This window comes from Cryphonectria parasitica (assembly GCF_011745365.1).
Source record: "Cryphonectria parasitica EP155 unplaced genomic scaffold M406scaffold_3, whole genome shotgun sequence".
Lineage (NCBI taxonomy): Eukaryota > Fungi > Ascomycota > Sordariomycetes > Diaporthales > Cryphonectriaceae > Cryphonectria > Cryphonectria parasitica.
In genome coordinates this window covers 1,636,659-1,657,535 of record NW_024468911.1, presented here as the reverse complement: position 1 = coordinate 1,657,535, position 20,877 = coordinate 1,636,659, and the positions used below count along the sequence as shown (strand labels likewise).

At 53.2% G+C, this 20,877-nt stretch overlaps 10 protein-coding genes and 1 non-coding gene across 11 annotated transcripts; 5 read left to right on the top strand and 6 right to left on the bottom strand.

The window, feature by feature from the left end:
• Nucleotides 1–487: 487 nt before the first annotated feature.
• Nucleotides 488–1,307, bottom strand: M406DRAFT_69280 (uncharacterized protein; the record flags this gene model as incomplete). Its single annotated transcript, XM_040925243.1, has 4 exons — nt 488–649; nt 756–806; nt 856–1,057; nt 1,162–1,307. The coding sequence occupies 4 exons, from the start codon at nt 1,305–1,307 to the stop codon at nt 488–490; spliced, it is 561 nt and encodes a 186-aa protein (XP_040778077.1).
• A 129-nt stretch (nt 1,308–1,436) lies between these two features.
• Nucleotides 1,437–1,537, bottom strand: M406DRAFT_t38. The gene has a single exon. It is a non-coding gene; the product is annotated as a tRNA-Ser (tRNA).
• Nucleotides 1,538–2,034: 497 nt separating this feature from the next.
• On the top strand, nt 2,035–3,282 carry M406DRAFT_337972 (FAD/NAD(P)-binding domain-containing protein; the record flags this gene model as incomplete). The annotated part of the gene is made up of 1 exon (XM_040921308.1): nt 2,035–3,282. The coding sequence occupies one exon, from the start codon at nt 2,035–2,037 to the stop codon at nt 3,280–3,282; it is 1,248 nt and encodes a 415-aa protein (XP_040778076.1).
• A 2,246-nt stretch (nt 3,283–5,528) lies between these two features.
• Nucleotides 5,529–7,239, top strand: M406DRAFT_23907 (uncharacterized protein; the record flags this gene model as incomplete). Its single annotated transcript, XM_040916083.1, has 4 exons — nt 5,529–5,660; nt 5,757–6,139; nt 6,194–7,118; nt 7,207–7,239. Coding segments are annotated over 4 exons (1,473 nt in total), but the record flags the coding sequence as incomplete, so codon positions are not given.
• An 872-nt stretch (nt 7,240–8,111) lies between these two features.
• M406DRAFT_274574 (uncharacterized protein) lies at nt 8,112–9,141 on the bottom strand (the record flags this gene model as incomplete). Its single annotated transcript, XM_040918226.1, has 3 exons — nt 8,914–9,141; nt 8,426–8,809; nt 8,112–8,284 (listed from the first exon to the last, which is right to left on the bottom strand). Coding segments are annotated over exons 1-3 (780 nt in total), but the record flags the coding sequence as incomplete, so codon positions are not given.
• Nucleotides 9,142–9,558: 417 nt separating this feature from the next.
• On the top strand, nt 9,559–10,348 carry M406DRAFT_345302 (uncharacterized protein; the record flags this gene model as incomplete). The annotated part of the gene is made up of 3 exons (XM_040922064.1): nt 9,559–10,066; nt 10,143–10,277; nt 10,335–10,348. The coding sequence occupies exons 1-3, from the start codon at nt 9,574–9,576 to the stop codon at nt 10,346–10,348; spliced, it is 642 nt and encodes a 213-aa protein (XP_040778073.1). The 5' UTR covers nt 9,559–9,573.
• A 912-nt stretch (nt 10,349–11,260) lies between these two features.
• On the top strand, nt 11,261–12,222 carry M406DRAFT_254644 (uncharacterized protein; the record flags this gene model as incomplete). Its single annotated transcript, XM_040916975.1, has 2 exons — nt 11,261–11,535; nt 11,637–12,222. Coding segments are annotated over 2 exons (861 nt in total), but the record flags the coding sequence as incomplete, so codon positions are not given.
• Nucleotides 12,223–12,561: 339 nt separating this feature from the next.
• M406DRAFT_69274 (uncharacterized protein) lies at nt 12,562–14,160 on the bottom strand (the record flags this gene model as incomplete). Its single annotated transcript, XM_040925242.1, has 2 exons — nt 12,562–13,675; nt 13,766–14,160. The coding sequence occupies 2 exons, from the start codon at nt 14,158–14,160 to the stop codon at nt 12,562–12,564; spliced, it is 1,509 nt and encodes a 502-aa protein (XP_040778071.1).
• A 1,385-nt stretch (nt 14,161–15,545) lies between these two features.
• Nucleotides 15,546–16,025, top strand: M406DRAFT_252383 (protein G6G8.9; the record flags this gene model as incomplete). Its single annotated transcript, XM_040916840.1, has 1 exon — nt 15,546–16,025. One exon carries the CDS (start codon nt 15,546–15,548, stop codon nt 16,023–16,025), a length of 480 nt encoding a protein of 159 aa, XP_040778070.1.
• Nucleotides 16,026–16,077: 52 nt separating this feature from the next.
• On the bottom strand, nt 16,078–17,313 carry M406DRAFT_69273 (family 58 glycosyltransferase; the record flags this gene model as incomplete). The annotated part of the gene is made up of 2 exons (XM_040925241.1): nt 16,078–16,989; nt 17,095–17,313. The coding sequence occupies 2 exons, from the start codon at nt 17,311–17,313 to the stop codon at nt 16,078–16,080; spliced, it is 1,131 nt and encodes a 376-aa protein (XP_040778069.1).
• Nucleotides 17,314–18,215: 902 nt separating this feature from the next.
• M406DRAFT_355471 (nucleotide-binding domain-containing protein) lies at nt 18,216–20,176 on the bottom strand. Its single transcript, XM_040923187.1, has 7 exons — nt 20,124–20,176; nt 19,904–20,036; nt 19,662–19,799; nt 19,456–19,553; nt 19,333–19,367; nt 18,873–19,227; nt 18,216–18,722 (listed from the first exon to the last, which is right to left on the bottom strand). Exons 2-7 carry the CDS (start codon nt 19,924–19,926, stop codon nt 18,364–18,366), a joined length of 1,008 nt encoding a protein of 335 aa, XP_040778068.1. The 5' UTR covers nt 19,927–20,036; nt 20,124–20,176; the 3' UTR covers nt 18,216–18,363.
• Between the last annotated feature and the right edge of the window lie 701 nt (nt 20,177–20,877).

Genomic DNA, 20,877 nt, shown 5'->3' with positions numbered 1-20,877 from the left:
TGCAAAGAAGTGAGGATGAGCTGGAGTAAAAGTTTTAGATTATTTCTTCAAAGAGGAGTGAAGGGAAGGGAAGGGGACGGAAGCGAACAGACAAAGAAGGTACGGCAATCATGTACTTCCTGTGCCACGAATCGAAACTGTTGCCCATGTTTGACATGGCGGCAATTTACATGCCCCTTGCGAATCCATACCTGTCCATAGCAATCATCTTGTTGAGTGAAGAGAACGGATCCTGCGCCACTTCATGCAGCACCTCCAGAGACAGGCGGACATATGAATATTTCATGAACATTTTGAAGGTGTGAGGCACATGGAAGATGCTTTTATTATTATACTCAAGCCTTCAACCAAAGCCCACATGCTGCAAACTTGCCATCCATGATTACAGCTTACAGGCCTCTCCTCGGGTGCAATGCCGTTCAGATATTGTGGGCACATATGTCACTATTAACACAGTCCAACAGTTCGATTCCCTGGTATTTCTGGTCTAGCTCACCATATCCATGCAGAGCACATCACGCTGAAAGGACCGTGTCAATAAACCATGGCTCGCGAGCATGATCTGAATTGGGTCAGATACAGGGCCAACAACCACCTCTTGGAGACTAATGTCATACACCGAAGCAAGGAACTCGCAATCTCTAGATCCCTGTTCGGCACAAGGGCAGTACCTAGGAAGCAAGCATATATAGGTTGACTGCCCCGATGCCTCATAAACTCTCTTTCTATAGAAATAGCTCATCTCTGATCCTCACAGAATACTCGGCTTGTAGAGCGATGCAGAGCACCACGCTCTCGGAGGCCATCTGTGGGATGAATGCTTACGCTTCTCGTATGTTTGAGTCCATTCTTGACCTCGCTCTTATACTTGTCGGTGGCAATAATGGCATCGGCGACCTGCGGGCCAAAGAGCTCTGAGAGAGCGGCCATAATAGCATTATCAAAGTTCAAGCTCGGGGTGGACACCGCCGTCGTGGCTTCCGAGAGTTGGAGGTAGCGAGATCTGTCCTGGGTGCGAATGTCCGCTCCGAACAGTTTCTCGACGATCCATCCACCCCTGTAATGGACGATCACAAGCCACAGCAAGCAGTCCGTCCCGCTCGCGAAACCATCGACACGGCCCCTTTGGACTGGCCGCTGCCTTTTCGTTTGGCAATTTACATGATCGTGGCGCCCATATCTGGAGGAAAGAGGCGTTCGCAGCCACAGAGGGAGGCGCCATTGAGTTGCTCCGTGTCTGGCAGGGCGGAGGAAACTCGATGGGAGGAGTTGGCGTGCACGGCGCCTCGATCAACTTTGTAGGGCATGGCTAGGCACCGATGACGATCCTCGCTAACGAGGCAGCGCTTTTAGCAGAGATAACACGAGGGAAGAAAGAGAAGAAGAAAAGAAGAGAAACAAAAAAGAAAATATACCAGGCACAAAAGATGCAAAAACGACAATGACAAGATTCGAACTTGCGCCTCCGAAGAGACTGGCTAACGTTAAACCCTAGGGGAATAGCAGGCCAGCGCCGTAACCACTTGGCTACATTGCCGTATTTGTTTTATTTCCGTAACTTATTTTACTGTTATATCTCTGACCTAATTCCGCGAAGCTTGTTACCTTCTGGACACACATCATATCATAAGTAGAGTGATGAAATGTTCTTGGAGTCTGTTGCCTAATACATGTCATTTTCAAAACAAAGTATATTCAAAGTTTTCTCTTTCATTCTCGAAAAACGGCCAGAACTCTGCAGCATCAGTAGAGAGGGGCCACCCAACGAAGCCTGGTCGAGCCCGGCTGTGAGCGGCGGACGATTCGTCCGTCTCGGAGACCGCAGTGCTTACAGACAGGGATGCCAAGTGCGGTTCAGAGTCTACTCCGGTACGAACCCAACTCGTCCGCATCTTCGTCCGCCGGCCGGACCACGAGCAACATGAATATTTATACACCACACCACACCTCATCGTTTTGATTTCGAGAATGCATTCCTTCGCGCGACTTTATAGACAGGCCGGCGATACCTTCTTGATATAACATCTTGAAATCATGGACAGTGAGAAGAACATTGTTATATTGGGCGGATCATACGGTGGCCTCTCGACCGCTCACTATCTTCTCAAGCATGTCTTGCCAAAACTTCCAGACAACGATTCCTACAAAGTCATTTTGGTCAGCACATCATCTCAGGTCTTTTGTCGCCCTGCTTGTCCTCGTGCCATGATATCCGACGAGGCGTTCTCGCAGGAGAAACTCTTCGTGGACATCAAGCCCCAATTCGACCAATACGGCCAGAAGGGGCTCCGTTTCATCCACGGGACAGTCACAGAACTAGATCACAAGCACCGCAAGGTCACCATCACCACTCACCATGGCACCTCTGAGGTGATCAACTTTCACGCAGCAGTCATAGCGACCGGCTCATCATCCACGTCTCCGCTGCTCGGCCTGCAAGGGGACGAGAAGATGCTTCGCGAGCGCTGGGCTTCCTTGCGAACCAGTCTCTCCACTGCGACAAGCATCGTGATCGCCGGTGGAGGACCAGCCGGCGTCGAAGCAGCAGGCGAGCTAGGCGAACACCTCAACGGCCGCGCCGGATTTCTCGCTGCGCGGCTTCCCAGGCCCAATGTGAAGATCACCGTTGTCACCAGCGCACAGGAGCTCCTCCCTGCCCTGCGCCCATCCCTCGCCGGCAAAGCAGAATCCCTCCTTGCCAAAGTCGGCGTGACGGTGATCAAAAACACCCGCGTCATCTCTGTTACCCCCGAAGGGACAGGTACAGACCCAGCGCTGCTGACCACCCCTGGCACTGTACTTCTGGCAGACGGCCGGTCCCTCGAGGCGGACATCTATATCCCTGCCATGGGCACGACGCCGAATACGTCCTTTCTCACGGACAGGTCTCTGCTCTCGCGCGACGGCCGCATAGAGACCAACTCGGCGACCCTTCGGGTGGACGGGACGGGGCCGGACGGGCGGGTGTATGCCATTGGCGATGCGAGCACCTTTGCGCGTCCTGCGGTGCACACTATTCTCGCTGCGGTTCCTGTGCTCTGCTCTAATATGCAGCGCGATCTGCTCCGTGCAGCGGGGCAGGCGGTGGGAGGGCAGGATCGTGTGTATCGAGAGGACAAGAGGGAGACGCAATTGGTGCCGATCGGGAGAACCAAGGGGGTCGGTGCAGCGATGGGGTGGCAGGTGCCTAGCTTCTTGGTGTGGCTGATCAAAGGACGGGATTACTGGCTGTGGACGACGGGAGACTTGTGGAGTGGGAAGCAGTGGTCTAAGGAGTCTTGAGATGAGTAATCAGACTTAGGTTCAATCTACTCTGTAGCTCGAGTGGGAGGGCTGCTTTGAATAAATGTATATATCTTTCTCGGAGATTAACTTCACGTCGGTTTATCCATCTTGCTGCAAAGTTGCTGAACGATAGAGGCATCATCGACCTTGCTTGCTTTCGCAATGATAAATTTCATCTTCAGAACTCCAGATCACATACGTGAAGATTGAGCAGATGATGAGCGTGGATTACCAAAAACATACATGTCCCTATATTCTAAAAGTTGAACGATGATCTTGACTCTATTTTTTCTTCTTCGTATTGGTTGGGCCCACTTGACTCCGGGTTCGGGTTGGAGACCGGAGCTTCCGGCTGCCGGGGGAAATTGGCCCTGCATAGTCATACCGGGTTAGGGCCCGGCTAGAGCTCGATCCCGCACGGGCCTTCCGAGATCCGTCAGTCGGGATTTTGTCCGGAGGTCCGGCGCCGAGGGTTTGGTTGTACAGCACCAATTCGACGTTTGTCTTGTCTTTCAAAAAAGAAAAAAGAAAGATTTTGAGTAATGAAACCATGGCCATTTTGCAAACAAATTGTAGTTTTAGAACAGCGTGCAATGTTCTTTTCTTCGTCGAGATTAAAAAGGGAGGAATGTGGTTGAATTGGACGAACGCGACGGCAGGGGTTGGCGTGATAGGGTCGAGCTCCTGCAGCCGTCGCAAATTTAGCAACGCTGTCAGTACTCTCACACCAATGACACTCGTCTCGGTCACTTCTTCATACTACGTTAGAGAGAGAGAGAGAGAGAGAGAGAGAGAGAGATGCACGTGAAGAATGAAAAATGAGTATCTCCTCGAGTACAGCCTCGCGAAGAACGTCCGGCATGAGACGCGCCTTGATCCGGCAAGAGAGAGACAGAGATTATGCAAGGCTGTGAAGGTTCGGCAGGCTACGAGTCAGTCCAGGCCGGTGACGACAGGCCCAGTAGGGTCGGAGGAGGACACTGTGGCACGGGCTCAAGGATCGAAACTAGGTCGGAGGGTGCAGCAGCAAAGATCCAAAAACGCGCTTCTAGAGCCGAGGGGGAAGACGCGCACGGCAGGGAAGGGGGGTAGACACGGGTGTGGATGCAGGTGGCGGGTGCAAAACGGGTCAAACCCACCACCACCAGAGCAAACCAGCCAGACAGCGTGAGGAAGGAAGAAAGAGGGGGAGCAAGGAGGGCAGGGAAGGAGCAAGAGAGGGGACTAGCAATTTACGGGAAGATGGAGCTGCGGTTACGGACAGAATAGGTGAGACCTCAGCAAATTTATTTGCCAAACCCCCTGTGTGTGCCCTACATACAGTAAAGAATCCTTAGTAAACTGTACTATCGACTGCATCTTGCATCTTGTCTCTCCTGTGCATATATAATTTTTTTTCCTTCTCGGCTCCCTCTCAATTCCTTTTTCTTTTAAGAGACTTGTCATATTATCCCGAAGCCCATCTTTTTCGGTTCTTTACAATTTCAATTCATTGATTTCACTGACGTGCGCTCCTTCTCTCGTTCTTAACCCAAAGTGGGTGGGCTGCCCCTTCTCTCACACACGGTGCGCCTTACGCAGCGCTACTACGGTGGAGCTCGCACCGAGCCGGTCTGAGGAACGCGGTTACGCGACGTGCTGGGGCAGCATCTGAACCGCGACTTGGAACAAGACGTAAGAAGGAACAAAAAAAAAAAAAAAAGGTGAGAGAGAAATAGAGAAAAGCCGCAGCTTAGGGGCACTTTTCATCCATTCATCCATCCATACGTTCACTCGACTCGGCCTTGACTCCAGTCGATCGATTTGTTTCTGCATCCACCCTTTCCACTTTCCACCATACCTTCCTACCTTCCCACCGTTTATACTATATACACACAGGCACTTCCTGCTATGCCAGCCTCGTCCTGATCCTTTCGCTCGCTCTCTCTCTCTCTCTCTCTCTCTCCCCCTCTGTGCCATCAGCCATGAACTCTCCACCTGGTGGTAATAGCAAGCTCTCCTCCAGCCAGCCTGCTCCCACTGCACCACCTTCATCATGGGACAACGATAAAGACCACGACGAGAGGCGCCCCTCCTCCTCCCAGTCTGCCCTCCTGCCTCCGCTGGAGCTCATGTCGTCCTCACCAGGACTTCCTAATGTCTCTTCCGCTCGACGATTGAGCCGTCCTGGCTCCTCTGCCAAAGGCCCATCATCCACTATAATCAACAACAGCAATAGCCATAGCAATAGCAACAACGCCAATGCCACCAAGAGCCAGGCGTACCTGAAATACCCCACACCTGTGCCAACCTCCGAGACGGGCATCTTGTCTTCATCACCACCACGACGCGTCAATAACATTAATAACCACCGTGACAATCATGCTACTGCTCTCGTTGCTGCCATTACTACTGCTACGACTACCACCACGGGTCACAGCAGCAGCACCATTATCCTGCCCGCCAAACGCACCCCGTCTATCGCGTCAGAGCGCGCCCCGCTTTCCGCCGTCCCCTCAGTTGAGCTCAACGAGAATGGAGATACCCTTCTGATGGGCCGCTCCTCCAACTCCAGCCACTACCAGCTATCCGCCAACCGTCTCATCAGTCGCGTGCACGTCAAGGCCCGCTATGTCCCCGCCTCTGTGCCATTGCAGGCTAACAAGGTCGAGGTCGAGTGCAATGGCTGGAACGGGCTGCGTCTGTCCTGCCAGGGCCGCACCTACGACATGCACCGCGGCGACGTCCTGAGCTTTGATGCCGAGGGCGCTGAGATCATGGTCGATGTTCAGGACGCACGCGTTCTCCTTCACTGGCCCAAGCGGGACGACGTCAGGGACAGCCTGGCCGACCTCGGCTGGGAGGATTCGCCGCGGTCCATGCGGAACGGGGGCGCGTCGCCGGCCCGTAGCGGTGTCGTTATTGGCAGCCCCCGCGCTGGCGGAGACGCGGTGGATGGTGTCCTTGGCCTTGGTCTGCTGCAGTCCAGCCCCCTTCGGAGGACGGCACGCATCAGCTCCCCCGAATCGCCCACCCCCGCCGTCCACGCGCCCGCCAGTTCCCAGCACAGCAGCATCCTCTCAGACCTGCCCAGCGCCAGCGAGAGGGAGCATAGCGTGGAGATTTACGAGGATGACGAGGAGGAGCAGGACAACGCCGCCCGCCGCCCCTCCACCGCCGGCCAGAGCTTCATCACCGACATAAACAAGAGCTTCTCGAGCGAGCTCAGTGAGGTCCCATCGGACGGCGAGGACCGCGACGGCGACGAAAATGTCGAGAACAACCCAGACGAAGAGAATGACCCTCTTGTTCACTCGTTTGGTCCCTTCGGGCACGACCTCAACAGCCGCATGGCCTCCTTCAAGGCCTCCTCGCCCAAGCGCCGCCGTCTCGACTCGGGCACATATATCTCCTCCCCACGTACTGTCACCGGCGCCGACCACCACCGCACCACCAGCAAGTCAGCCTCCACACCACAGCAGGACCCGGTGGACGACAAGGACAGCGAGGTCGCATACGTGCCAGACCTGAGCCACGTCAACGTCGACACGATCACCAACCATGTCATCAACCAGCTAGCGTTCTCGCGATTGTCGTCCAACCCGCTCTCCACTCTACTGTCCAACCTGCCCGCCAACGACAAAGTCGGCCTGGCCCGTGACGAGCTTCGGTACATTGTCGAGAACACGACCTGTGTCGGCACCATCCCCCGCCAAGGCAAGGACGCCGACGGCAAGCCGCTCGAGAGCCAGTACTACTATGTCCCAGAGAGGGACGACGACGAGAATCGCCGCGCCGCCGTGGTCGACGGGCTGCGGAAGCCCACACTGCGGAACTGTCGGAAGCATCATGTGGTAGGTGATGGTGGCCCATCATTTGCGCCGTGCATTGGTGATCACAAAGAAGAAAGCAATAGCTAATCATGATGTGTATCTATCACAGCAATATTACTGGAAGCGCCCACGAACTCCTTAGAACAGGACGGATGACTGGCATCATACCGCCGCCATGAACTCAAATATACCAACGACAAGAGAGGCATGCAGGAAGATGCATACCGATGTTCCCTAATCCAAAGCTTGCCCTTGCTGCGATCGCTGCCTGGACATACATATGCATATCAGGTTCAGCTAGCCAGGAGACCTGTGCCTCTCTACAATCCCCTTTACTTTCCACTGCTACTCATGGTTTTCTTGCAAACAACTTGTCAAATGGAGTATGGAAGGGAAGCGGGCAGGTCAAGGCGTTCATCTGATACGAGTGATTCGCTTTGCCTGTGGTCCCCCTGTATATTTAGTTAGTTGGATTGCTCTAATGCCTTTCTCGCTGGGTTGCGTCATGACCTGTATAAATCTTCTTTCGCCGCCGTCCTCTGCACATTGTCCTCCCTTTCAAATCTGTGGTTGCATAGCGCAAGGAGTATAGTTTTTATTCCCCGGATGGTTTTCTTAGTTGCTATAGTCTTGCGTTGTCTGTACCGTGTGTGGCTATGCCATAAAAGCTAGAGAGGGGAGAAAACAAAAAGACGAAGCAAAAGAGAAAAGAAAACAGAATCAAGTTTGCACTATATCCACTCATCTCCTCTTTACCTTTTCACATTCTTTCCAGAAGTTTTGACAGGTGTCTGTTCCCTACCTGGGACAAGACATGACGAGACTTGTTGTTGCTACGTGCTAAGTCACAGGGTGCACGAATATATATTTATAATTTCCAAATGCCGTGCATATGGGGAAGAGAGTGATCACGATAGAACGAAATCTCTGGCTCAAAACCACAGCTCCCAGCAATGAGTCGTCCTCTTGATATGACGCTCTCACCCTGTCCTAAGAGGTACTATTCCCTCCTCCTCCAACCCCCGAACTCGTCCCCACAAACACGACCAACACGGCGGCATAGGTCGCCGTTGATACCAGCGTCTCCACGTTCGACACCTTGATCCCAAAGGATAGCAGCAACGAGAACAGGACCACGGCAACAGACACCGAGATGAGGCTCTTTGTCTGGGATGGCTGGAAGATCACTGTTGAGTTTGTGTAAGTCAACGGTTGCCATCCGTGAAATCCACTTCAAAGGGTAGCCGAAAATAAAAGACCAGAAACAAAGAAAAGGAACAACGTAAAAAGGTAGATGGGCAACTACAGTCCCAAGAGAATGTACGTACTCACTATCATCGGCACAACAAGGACCACCCCGCCCACGATGGCAATCACGAACCGCGCCAGGCTGTCCACAAAGGGCGACACCTCCCGCGGCGGCTTGCCCTCGGCATACTCTCTGGCGCGCGCATGCCTCTCATGCCGCGAGAAGGTCAACCGCGAGGGCAGATAATGCCGGAGAAAAGTTCTCAGGGGATCTATGGACGAGCCCCCGTGCAGGTGGTGGTCGGAGTCGTCGTCCCGGAAATAGGCGTAATGCGAGTTCCACGGGTCGACGAGGCTGGCGGCCGAGTGGAAGTATTTGTGGAGACGCAGCCTGCGGTCTGTCTGTTGGGCTGCGGCGAGGGGTGTCTTGTTGCGGAGATACTGGTAGTCGCGGAGTGCAGTAGCTGGGGTTTGGTATAGTTATCAGCACGATGGACACATATGCACAAGAAGTAATCAAGTGGATGTCGAGGATAAGTTGGGCCGTATGGAAGTGGTATATGCTCACCGTACTGCTCAAGTTTAACCCTCAGGTTTTCGAGATCTTCAGCGTCGATGTCCTGCGAGCAAAGCATACGAGTCTTCATTTCGGCGAGTTCAACTTCTATATTGGTAATGTTCAGCCGCTGGAGGAACTCGAAACGCAGGAAATGGAAATCCTCTTCTTTGTTCAGCGAGTCGACGACATAGCTCCTCAGTCTCACGAAATACGCCCCCTTCTCATCCATCATTCCTTCTATCGTCTCGTCATGGCAAGTCTTCTCAGGACTCAATTCGTTGTTGGAGGGTTGCGCCGACATTATAGTCGACAAATCATAACATGTTAGCTTTGATGGTGTTCCTGAGGTTAGAGGTCCACTCGCTTACTTGTTTGCATAGCCACCGGCACATAGCTGGGACGGAGCTGAATCCCCAGCTTGAATCCCACGCACTTCACAATATGCACTTCGCCACTCAAATGCAGGCTGCAGCAGACTCCAGCTTGCTGCACAGCCTTCTCACTTAGGCGCTCGGCAGAAGGCACGGGTATTTCAGGCGGCCTCTGCGTTGTCCTGGCACAATCTTGAAAGCCTCAATGCACTCAGATGTCTTATTTATTTATAATCAGGACTTTCAATGCTAGGGTGAATTCCATTACAATTCACTGAGAGACTGAAACTTACTAATTATGGAGATTGATTTGCCAGAGTTATCACTGATAGACGAAAGCAAGGTTGTGTCTCAAGACTACAAGCTAGCAGCATGCAACGCGAATGTTACAACACGATCCGACAAAACAATGGCGAGAGATGACCAGAACGCCTCCCGTCCCGGTATACCAGGCGCTCAACACATGAACCAGTCTGTGGACTCGCTTGTGTCCCGGAAATCCAGCACGGCGTCTCAGGTGTCCTGGGGAGGAAATGACGAGTTCGACCAAGTGCTCGAAGCGATCGGGCAGGACATCGAGCAACACTTGGCATTGCTCAAACCGTCGCCGTTGTCTCGTCTCGTCCGGCTTGGTTCCAGCAAGAGCTCATCCCAACGAGACCTCAAGCATCGTGCCAGGAAAGAACTGCGGGCCCTACAGGACACGCTGCGGGAGAATCTGGGAAGGTCTGACGTGAGAAGAATGCAAAGATACGATGACGAGGTTTCGCCTCCGTATCGCCTCAATCGTGGTAGGCCCAAATCTCACAGTTCCTTCTCGTCAACTTTTCGAACATTCGAATCAGTAATTAAACAACCGCCCCGCAGGTGTTTGCTATCGTCGGCTTCTTCAATTTCGCGATGAAGTGCAGGAGCTTTTGCAATCTCTGCAGCCGTCAACTGCTGTTCGCGACCTCAAGCTAGCCCAGGTCGCACAGATGAGCCAAGAGCTGAGCGAACTTCGTGGGCAAGTCATTGAGATTGCGAAGCAAATGAAATCTAGCTCCAGGCCTAGGAAAGCGGGTATCGCTTGAAGCTCGAGCCCTATGAATGCAACATGTCCTCTTCGGGAATGAGTGGTCTAAAAGTCAAGAAGACGATATTAGCACAAAGATGGTTGGTTCTCTCTCGAAAAATAGGGACGTTAGTTAAGTCAGGATGAGCGACCTTCTTTTTGGGGCCTTGAAGAGAAAGAATTTTGAGCTGGGGCCGCCATGTCTGTCTGTCTTGATGGAAGACTTATTCCATGGCTAGACGCATCGCTGGTGAGGCCTTGCTTTTAGTCAATTGAGGGTACCTGGGGCTGGGTAATAAAAAGTCTTCAGCGTAATATTCTGATGAGGCTGAAATTGGATGGGGACAAGATAGAAGGGGTCTTCAGTGCTATATCAGAGGTTCAGACCTCTATTCAAAGGAGGCGTAGTTAGTGGTGAGAAATAGTAATCATTAATAGCAAGAGTTGCTCGACTGCTGGCCCGACTTGTTTTCATCCACGCTTTACTTCAACTACATAATATAATTAGTTTTAGGCGCGGTTCGTGTTGAAGCTAATCAACGGTTTTAAGTCAGGATCAAGTGTTTGGAGCTAAACAAGCCTGACGCTATGCGGATCATATCGTCACCAGGTCGAAAGCCACGCTTAATCAAGCCTTGTCTTGAAGTCTTTATTACTCGCTTCCTGACCAGGAAACGCATTTCTTCTTCATCTCCTGTGACCCATTGAGTATCCAAGTGAACAAACTTGAACCTCAATTATATCCTTCGCCATCATGTTCACTACGGCCTCCGTCTTGCAGGTTGTTCAACCCGAGAAATGCAAGGCACTCAACTACGTCGATTACACAAACTTTGCCATCAGCCTGTATGTATGCAACTATCGTGTAACCTCCAGAACCTCACCTGTTTGAGATGGAAGACTTTTTTTTTCTCTCCAAGAAACTAATGCGAAGCTGTGCGTTAAAAGGGTCATACTCATCGGCATTCTGCTGTCCTACTTGCCGCAGCACTTCCGCATCATCTCCCGCGGGACATCCTTTGGCCTCTCTCCTTATTTTGTTCTTTTGGGCACCACATCTGCAACATCCGCCTTTGCCAACATTATTGTCCTCCCGCCCAGCAGGACTTGTATAGAATGCTGTCCGTCCATTAGCGGGTTGGCCTGCTCTGCAGGTCTGCTCGGGATTGCCCAGATTACAGTCCAATGGGTGTGCTTCGGTATCATGTGCGTTTGCCAACCTGCTCTTACAAATCCCCCCTGAAGCCCCCTTTTCACTCTAGCACAAGACAATGCATGTTCGAATCCAAAACTCACAACCTTCCCAGAATGATCCTCTTCCTCGTCTACTTCCCCAAAGCGACCCCCAACACCCCCAACGTCGACACAGACAAGGAGCCCCCTTCCTACCGCTCTGCCGTCCTCGTCGTCCTCGTCTGCGTGGTCTACACCGTAGCCCTGGCCATCGCCTCCACGTACATCATCCTCGCCCAGCCCGCCAGCCTGGCCTGGAAGTGGGCAGACGCCCTCGGCATCACGGGCACCGCGCTAGCCTCGATCCAGTACTTCCCGCAGATCTATACCACGTATAAGCTGAAGAGTCTGGGGAGCTTGAGTATTCCTATGATGTGCGTGCAGACGCCCGGCGGGTACCTGTGGGCGGCGAGCCTGGCGGTGCGACTGGGGTGGGAGGGGTGGAGTGCTTGGATTCTGTATGTGTTTATTTCGACATTGCAGGGGGTGGTTTTAGGGATGGGCTTGTATTTCAAGTGGAAGAAGAGGGGGCAGGGAGGGGAAGATGGGGAGACGGAGGATGGTGATGAGCAACAACAGCACGGATATGAAGGCCAGGGAGATGGAGAGGGGCGAGATACCGGGAATGAGAACACACCACTGCTCCGCTCGGATGGTTAGATGAGAAAGCGTAGCGTTTGATTCAATTACGCTGTTGGTATCATTGCAATCTTGTTCCCAAGCACGTTCATATGTGTGAACAATAGATAGACGAAGCACCTGAGTGTGAGGAGCTGAACGTAAAGATCGCCAGGTCGTAATAAAAGCACAACATGAACCTGAAATGAACCATCATTTAACAAGGAGAAACAAGGAGTGAAAGAAAAAAATGAAGATAAGAACTGCAAAGCAAGAATAACTCCTGCCGAAATGATCGAGCCCTATATCTGAGCTTTCCGTCTAAATAATCCTTCGTAGTCAATCTCATTATTTTACCATCCAGTATAGTAGTTTTTCAGTCTAGTCCCTTCTCTTCCTCTCAGAAGGAAGGCCATACCAGCACACCAACATGGCAGCAAACAACCCAATCGCGATAGGGTGCAGCACAAACGTGCCGGCGGCCTGCGCAAGCAAACCCGTGGTGAACGGCGCCGCCGCCCCGCCAGAGCTCCCGAAAGCACTGATGACGCCCATGCCGCTCACCTTCTCGGACCTACTCATAGTGCGCATGAAGATGGCAGCCGCGCAAGGGTAGACAGGGCCCAGCAGCAAGCCTACAAGAGCGACAGCCACTGCATCCCCGACAATGTTGGGCACGAACCACACCAGCAGCTCGAAGATTGCTGCGCCTACGACGATGCCGTACACGAAGATACGCTCGCCGATGCGGTGGGCGGGAATGCTCAGGATGAAGCGCCCCAGCGTGATGCCGGCCCAGAAGCCCGAGGTCACGTACCCGACGCGGCTCGGTGCGCCGTGTCGCGCGTCCTCAAGGAAAGAGATGACCCAGCCGCTGATGCTCACCTCGGCACCCTGGTAGGCGAAGATGAAGAGGGCGCCGAGCACGACGACGCGGGACCGGAAGGCCTGAAGTGCGCCGCGCAGCTTGGACGCCACTGCCCTCGACGAAGAGCTTCGGGTCGGAGCGAGGGGAGCGGCAGCAGTTGTGTCGGCGTTTTCGGTCTCAAAGTGCCAGTAGGACCAGAGCGCCAAGATGCTGTTGAGCACAGAGGCGGCCAGGGTGAGGAGGTAGTACCGACTCCAGACCAGGTTGAGGACCGTCACAAAGGCGTTGGCGATCAAGGGACCGCAAATGCCGCCGATGCCGTAGGCACCATGCATGGCACCCAGGGCGGTAGTGCTGTTGGCCAGGCTGCCGCAGAAGATGTTGCCCAGGGCCAGGTTGATACTCATGCCCAGGCCGATGAGGAAGAAGGCAACGACGATGACGGGGAAGGGGGCCGTGCAGGCGATGGCTGCGTAACCGCCAGTCATGAATAGCTTGGACAGGGCGATGGCACGGCCTCGGCCGAGACGCTCTCTGAGGGGATCGATCAGGCCTGCGCCTAGAATAAAGCCTGCGGCCTGGCCCACGAAGATGAGGGACACCACGGCGTACCCAATGTTGTAGTACCTGTTTGATGTTTGTTTCTCGCGTGTCAGAGACAAGACAACAGGGTTTTGAGATGGTACAGGATCGTGCTGGGCTCAGTAGAATACTCACTTCTCCATGTACGGTAACAGAGGCCCAGAAGCAGCATCACTTAGCCCATTCCCTAGGTTCGTTAGGCAGGCCGACAGCAGCCTGAACCTGTTCATGTAGGGGTCCCAGATGCTGTGGAGGGCCTCGGCGCCATCGTCTGGACCGAACACAGGGCTCGCAGGACGGCTCTCGAGGTCAGGCGTGGGCGGGCGTGAGAAGTAGTTGGGCGTCACTGTCCCGGACTTGTAGCCTCCTGTGTGTGTCGCTGGCCTGGAGATACGAACCAGCTCGAATTCTGCGGTGCTGGATGCATCGTCGCCCTGGGGAACAGCAGGATAGGTCTTGGTAACGCTTCTTTGGGGCCGGGCTGGTGCCGATTCGACGGCAACCAGCTGGCTGAGCAAAGCAGCCTCCATCTTGGGCTCTGGGGTGAGAGAGCACCTATTGTAAGATGTCGAGACAAAATGCGGAAGTGGGGGAAATTCTGGAGATTAGAAGAGAGAAGAAAATTCTCTAGGATCGTTTCGAGGAGAGAAAAACTGAAGTCGATTAAATGATTTATAAAGCCACTCTGGATGGACGCAGCCAGGATAGAATAAAAATCAGAAGCATAAAAAAGAAGAGGGTGGCAATTCGTTCACATCCTCGAAAGACACGACCTAACTTTTTCTGATAGTTCTCCATCCTCTCTTCCTTCACACCCACTCCCCATCGTTGGGTGGCTGTCCACCTGTGTGCGTGCAGTGCACAATTAGTTCCCGCCCGCGCGGCTCACCGATGTTATCAGGTGGTCATAGTGCCTGGCCAACCGAAGCCGATTCCGGTGCCTGTCGTGCTGGGGTTCGCGGAAAAAGACTTTTGTCATCAGGAAAGGTTGGGTAGAAATAATACTGGGACTGATCTCGCGACGGTCTGTTGGAAAGAAAAATCATATTAGTCACTCCAGTTGTTTTCTGTGGCACTGTGGCGTTGTTTTATCTAGGCAAGCACCTTGGCTACCCTGTGCCTTCCTCCACCGTTCTGTTCCTCTATACATGCAGCGTTCCTTCCGGACAAAAACGACGACAATTGCCCTTTTCTTGCCGATCTGAAGAAGAAAAAACACGGTTAGTCTGGCTTTGGAAGGAGAAAGAGAAACTGGATTCCTCAGCGCGGTTTAGCTTCGAGGGTAATCATTCGACCATGCAGAATGTTTTTATTTTATATTATTGTCCTTATTAGCACGGCCTGGTAATAGGGATATGATGCAAACCACTGCACCACTGCACCACTGCACCACTAATGCAGTGATTCCATAGGGCCCAGCGCAGCCATTCGTGCGAATAGGGGGGTAGCACGCACCTTCTAATTAGTACTTATGCGACTTGTGTATACAGTGCTTGTACAGTAGAGAGAGGAGAGATGGATACCCAAAATCCAAGAGAAGAAGGGAAACAAGATATCAATCAGTCCAACTTGTTGAATATTAATAAAATGGCTTGCCTGGATCATTATTCCGCCAAATACTCATGTCTTGTGATATCAATGCTGGCAGGAGGGAAGAAACAGATGATATTATTTGTAGAACAGGGTGGCCCACTTTCACACTAGATGCACATCAATTTTTAGTTAACCAGTGTATTTACATAACAAGGATTGACCCCTCCAACCCCCTCCAAAAACCCCCTTGGAGAAAAGTTGGCGGGGCATCTTTCCTTCCAGCGGCACGCAAACACATTCCTTCCCTGCTGTCCATGCACACAAAGCATATACACGTCCTGCAGAAAGTCAATCACCTCAAAGGATCGATTTTCCTCAAACAATGGGCCGACCAAAGCGTAATATCCTCGCCGCTGCAGAGGAGTCCACAACCCCTCCGGACGAGGTGAGCGAGGCCCAGTCCGTGGCGCGTGTCGGCAAACCAGAGGGCAACAACTTGTACACCTGCATCCTGCCCAACACCAAGACCGTCCTTGTCGAACTGGCGCAGAGGTTTCGCAAAACCATATGGATTAAGAGGGGCGGCTTCGTCCTTGTCGATCTGACCCCGAGCGAGGAGCGTTCCAAGGCCAACAGCAGGGTCCAGGGCGAGATCATCAATGTGGTCCGGGACGAAAAGGAATGGCGAAAGATGTCATACTGGTACGTGAGAGAAATGATCGACTCACTCGATAATCAGTGTCTAACGAGCGTCAACGAGAACAGGCCCAGAGAATTCCCGAAGCACACATACGACGACGCTGACGACAGGGACATGAATCCTCGCGACCTGCCCCCAAGCGACTCTGAGGACGAGGTGTGAAGAGAAAGTGGATGGATGGCATCGGAATAGGAATTTATCGCTCCTCCATTGACTACTGCGTCTTGACATCACCTTTTACCGATGTCTGCAGGGGCTCGCGGGCCGACGACGACACAACATCACCCGCCGTGCCAAACCAGACCAACCCCACGGTGGCTGCCATGACCGCGACAACCGTGGCCGAGCTGACTGGCGTGCTCGGGAAGACATTCCAAGCCCACTCCTGCACGGCCCACAGGGCATACTGCAGGACCGGGTGCTGGCCGCTCCGCCAAAGCAGGTACGGTGTGGACCAGGCGAGATAGGCGTAGAATTGGTAGTGCAGGGACCGAGCAAAGAGGAGGCCGATCACGTTGGAAGTGAGGATAGTGGTCAGAATGTAGCTGGGGCTGAATCTCTTGCACAGCGGCCCCCAGTTTTGTCCCTGCCCTGGGCGGCCCAGGGTTGCCCTGAGGATGTCCGGGATCGTCTTGCCCGTAGGAGGTAGCCAGCGGGTAAATAGGAACGTCAGCAGGACGGAGGCGTGCAATGCGAGCAGGGTGTAGGAGAACTGTTTGCTGAGGAACATGTCCTCCCCGACGAAGCGCCAGTTGACGGTCCACTTGAAGAAGAACTGACGGGAAAACTCGAAGGCTCGGGACAAGTAGGACCAAGGGAACTGGAGGAAAGGTGCTGCGATGAGGGCCTGCAGTGCGCCCATGGATCCCAAGGTAGCCACAGTCCCTACAATTCCCTGAGTGAAGAAAATCAGGATGCCCACCGCAGGGAGGACCAGGAGCAGAGACATCTTGATGCCCACACCCCAGCTGTAGATGAGGCTCCCAGACAGCCACGACCCATGCTGGAATAGGAAGATGGAGACCCAGAGGAAGAATGCGGCGAAGCAGTCGTTGAAGCAGCGGAGCATGAAGATGCTATGAAGACGTTTGGACAGAATGAGTAGGGGAAGGACATAGGGAGGAGCCTGGATTTATACATGTCAGCCTCTGTTCCTCACACATATTCTCTCTCATACTCTCAAGCGCCTCATGAGAGTAAACCAATGAATCATAACTTTGATGTTACACACCTTGGCCTTGAGGTAGCAGGCCATCACAAGACCCACTGTGATCAGGTAGAGACCAGCAAACAGCTTCTGGGCCAGGTAGATGTCCTTTCCATGGCTTGTCAATTCGTACAGGACGCGATAGATCCACACATGGGCAGCTGGGTACACAAGGGGACCAGTGCCGCCCTCGATCTTGGTGTAATCCCTCTCTCCATCCTCAAACAACTGGATCTGTTCCATGTAGGCTCTCCAGTCAATCTCTGTGTCTTATTTTTTGGCCCCCAAAATTGTTATTATATGTATCATAATTTCAGATGTAGTATGTGCAGTTCATTACTCACAAGGCACCTTCTTGATGATGATCACACAGAGAGCAGCGTCGAGAAGCAGCAGGACAGCTGGTATAAGACGGGACAGGAAGTGTCGTCCTGTTGCAATGTCTTGTGCAAGCCTGTAGGCCTGCACAGGCAGGCTATCTTTGTCTGCCATCCTTTTGGGTGGGTGGTGGCTGCTCCCTTGTCCAGGCGTCGTGTATTTGGGAGGTGGTGTTGAAGTTGTGATTGGAGATGCACTGCGTCCAGATATTTGGAGCGACGTGTTTGGAAGTTGCAGACACCCCTGCAGCGCTCCCCATCACAAGTGTGCTCAGCCTAACCAGGGGCCCTCTAACCCACCCAGACGGACCGACACGCGTCCTTCTAATGACTACAGTAACATGTTTCGAGCAAGAACAGCAAAAAAACTGGTGAGAAATGCATATTATTTGAGGATGCATACATCAAATTCTCTCAATTATTCTTCATGACAATGGGTTTCTTCTTCTTTTCATTACCCTTCTCCTCTTTATTTGGTAGGGGACAAAGGTCCCTGCAGAAAACCCATGATTCACGGCTTCCTGCTGAGGGTATCATCTCAGACCACGATGACTGGAATCATAGCCAAATGAACAGAAAAGATTAGAAAAAGGATTATCTGGAGGGAAGATATAGCATGCAATTCCTGGCTGTCTTATTCGGGATGGTCTTTCAGCGGTTTATACGGCTGGACCATGAGTATCTTGACATGCCTGTGAACAGCCTGCCTGCCATACACTCGATGAGTACTGTATCAGCTACCTGATGTTTACGCTTAGGATCAGCTGTCATCTTGAACACCATTGATCCATTGAGCCATTCATTAGACCAGAATTGGACATAGAAATATATGAGAGGGAGAGAGAGAGAGAGAGACAAAGACAGAGAAACCATTCCACCCACTCATATCACTCATCGTTTCCCCTTGCAAATGATCCTACAGCCTCCCCTTCTCCTGCACCACCGGCGCCGCCCTTCCTAGAATCTCACCCACCAGCTCCACCACCCTCTCCGCCGTCCCGTACGAGCCCTGATACCCCCACCCAGCATGTCCATAGTTATGCACCACCCAGACATCCCCCACAAGCTCCTTCTCCAGCCTCACGCCCCCCTCGCGGTACGGCCGCAGCCCGACCCCGTGGCGGATGACATCCAGGCCCTCGACCCCTTTCCCACCCGTAATCTGCGGGAACTTGGCCGCGATCCGCTGCATGATCCGGTTCGCAATGTTGGGGTCCGGGTTGGGGTCCCAGTTCCCCTTGGCGTACGTCCCGCCCAGGACCGTGCCGCCGCCCGCCGCCCGCGTCATCGAGTAGACGACCTCGTCTGTCTCGCCCTCGCCCTCGCCCATGGTGCTCGAGACGGCGTACATGGCCGGGCTGATGTTGCGCACCAACACGATCTGGCCCCGCGCCGGCTGCATCGCCTTGTCCGCCACGCCGCCCAGCTTGAGCGCGCCCAGCCCCGTCGCGTTGATGATGATGATGTTGCTGCTGCTGCTGCTGCTGGTGGTGGTGGTCTTGTTCCCTGCGCTTGTCTCGCTGTCCTGGTGCAGCGCTGCGGCCTCGGAAATGTGGGACAGGGTGGCGCGCTTGAACACGACGCCGAGATTGCGGCACTGGCCTACGAGCCAGGGGAGGTAGATGGCCGTGTTGATGCAGAGGGACCCGAACTCGTGCCCGTACGCCATGCCGGGCGGGAGCTCGCTGTCTGCCAGCCTGCGGTAGTCTGGGAAGAAGGTGGTGTACCATGGTTTCTCGTTGAAGAGGTCATCTCCGAACCCGGAGGCCTTGTTGTTGGGCTGTACGAGGTCTGGTCAGCCTTCTCTGCACGCAGATGATGATGAGATGTTTTATTATGGTCTTTATTTGTGACATTTTGAGTCCTCAGAAAGGGGGCGACTTACGTCTAGATCCTTTGCGTTGCGATAGACGAGAGCCTCTAAAGGAGATTGAGGGTTTCTTGTCAGTGTGTTGACAAGTCCTCTCTCCTTGCCACATGAAGGATCATCATGCAGATAACAACTCACTCTGTAGGTGAATACCGGCCTCAGGCACCTCGACTGCCAATCTCCTCAGTTCAGGCCAGCTCCTCCTCTCCCACCTGCTGGTCTCAGGTGTCGACATCCTATTGGTTTTCTCCTTGGTCAACACACATTATACCGTGACGAGACCCTCCTCGAGGACAGCAACAACAGGAAGAGAAAGAGAAAGGGGAATAAAGTATCCTGCTCACGGTAGATAGTTGGCTCCGGCCCACGGCGACGCATACTGGATATCATAGTCGCCAGGCATGTGCTTCGCAATCACAGTCACCACATTCTCCTTGTCCTTGGCCAGCAGGAGGGCTGAAGTGAGCCCAGCGACTCCGGCACTGAAGGTGGTGATCCGTCCAAAAACATGTCAGCCGTGTTCATCTTGGAAAGAAAGGATCGAAAACGAAAGAAAGGATTGGAGACAGCATATGATGAAACTCACCCGACCACTACGATACGAGGCATTGCACAATAGACAAATTAAATCTTACGACAATAGAGAGAAATTCTTGAGATTTGGTCAATCACACAAGGTAGGAGACCCAGCGAGGATTGCGCGCTGGGAGGAGATGAATCTAAGTATGTTAACAACCAAAAAGTACTCCAAAGGTGCATCCCCGCAGATGCGCCAAAAACGGCCCGGCCTTTAGGGGGGAACTCACTCCCTCAATTGCCGGCAAGAAAGCGGCCCAGAGATAAAAATGACATGACTCTCTGGCTCGTTCCAAGAGGAGAAGGCCAGAGAGAAGAGAGGAGCGAGGGGCCACTTTACGTATCGAGAGATAAAAGAGGGGGAGGGGCAATAGGCGGGCTGCAGTGTTACCTGGCGGCCGGATAAGTAATCGCAGTGCTAATTGCAGCAGCCCAAACGAAGGTACTTTGTTTGCTTGCTTCCTAGCTCTTCCCTGTCCCGCCCCCAACATCGCCGCGCGATCGGAGCTGTGCCGGAGCCGGAATCCTCATCACCGGCACGGGTCTGCCCGCCTGTAGATGTTGTTCTATCATTCTATATGTCATCGAAATCATCTTCTTCCTTACAACTCCTCTCTGCTTATTATACGATCTCATGTGACCTGGGTTCAGAATGATCGCATTAGCAAGACAGCCAGACTGGATTATCGATCAAGAGGATCTAGCGGGCCCTCGCGATTCCGAGCCTCCGACCAGACACTGGGGCCTCGGAGAGGAGACAAGGGAGTAAGTGGCTTCAACAAGGGGAAGACTGACATGAATTGACTGGTCGATGCCAAAAGCTGTGCCAAGTTGGCGCGGGACGGCCTGCATATGCGATGCACACTCGCTCGCTCACATGCAGATGCCGACCTTCATAGTCACGAATGCCGAGTTGCTGATGAGGGGGCGGGGATGTGATGAGCAAGGAAGGGAGGTGCTGCATGTTACACCAGACAACACCAT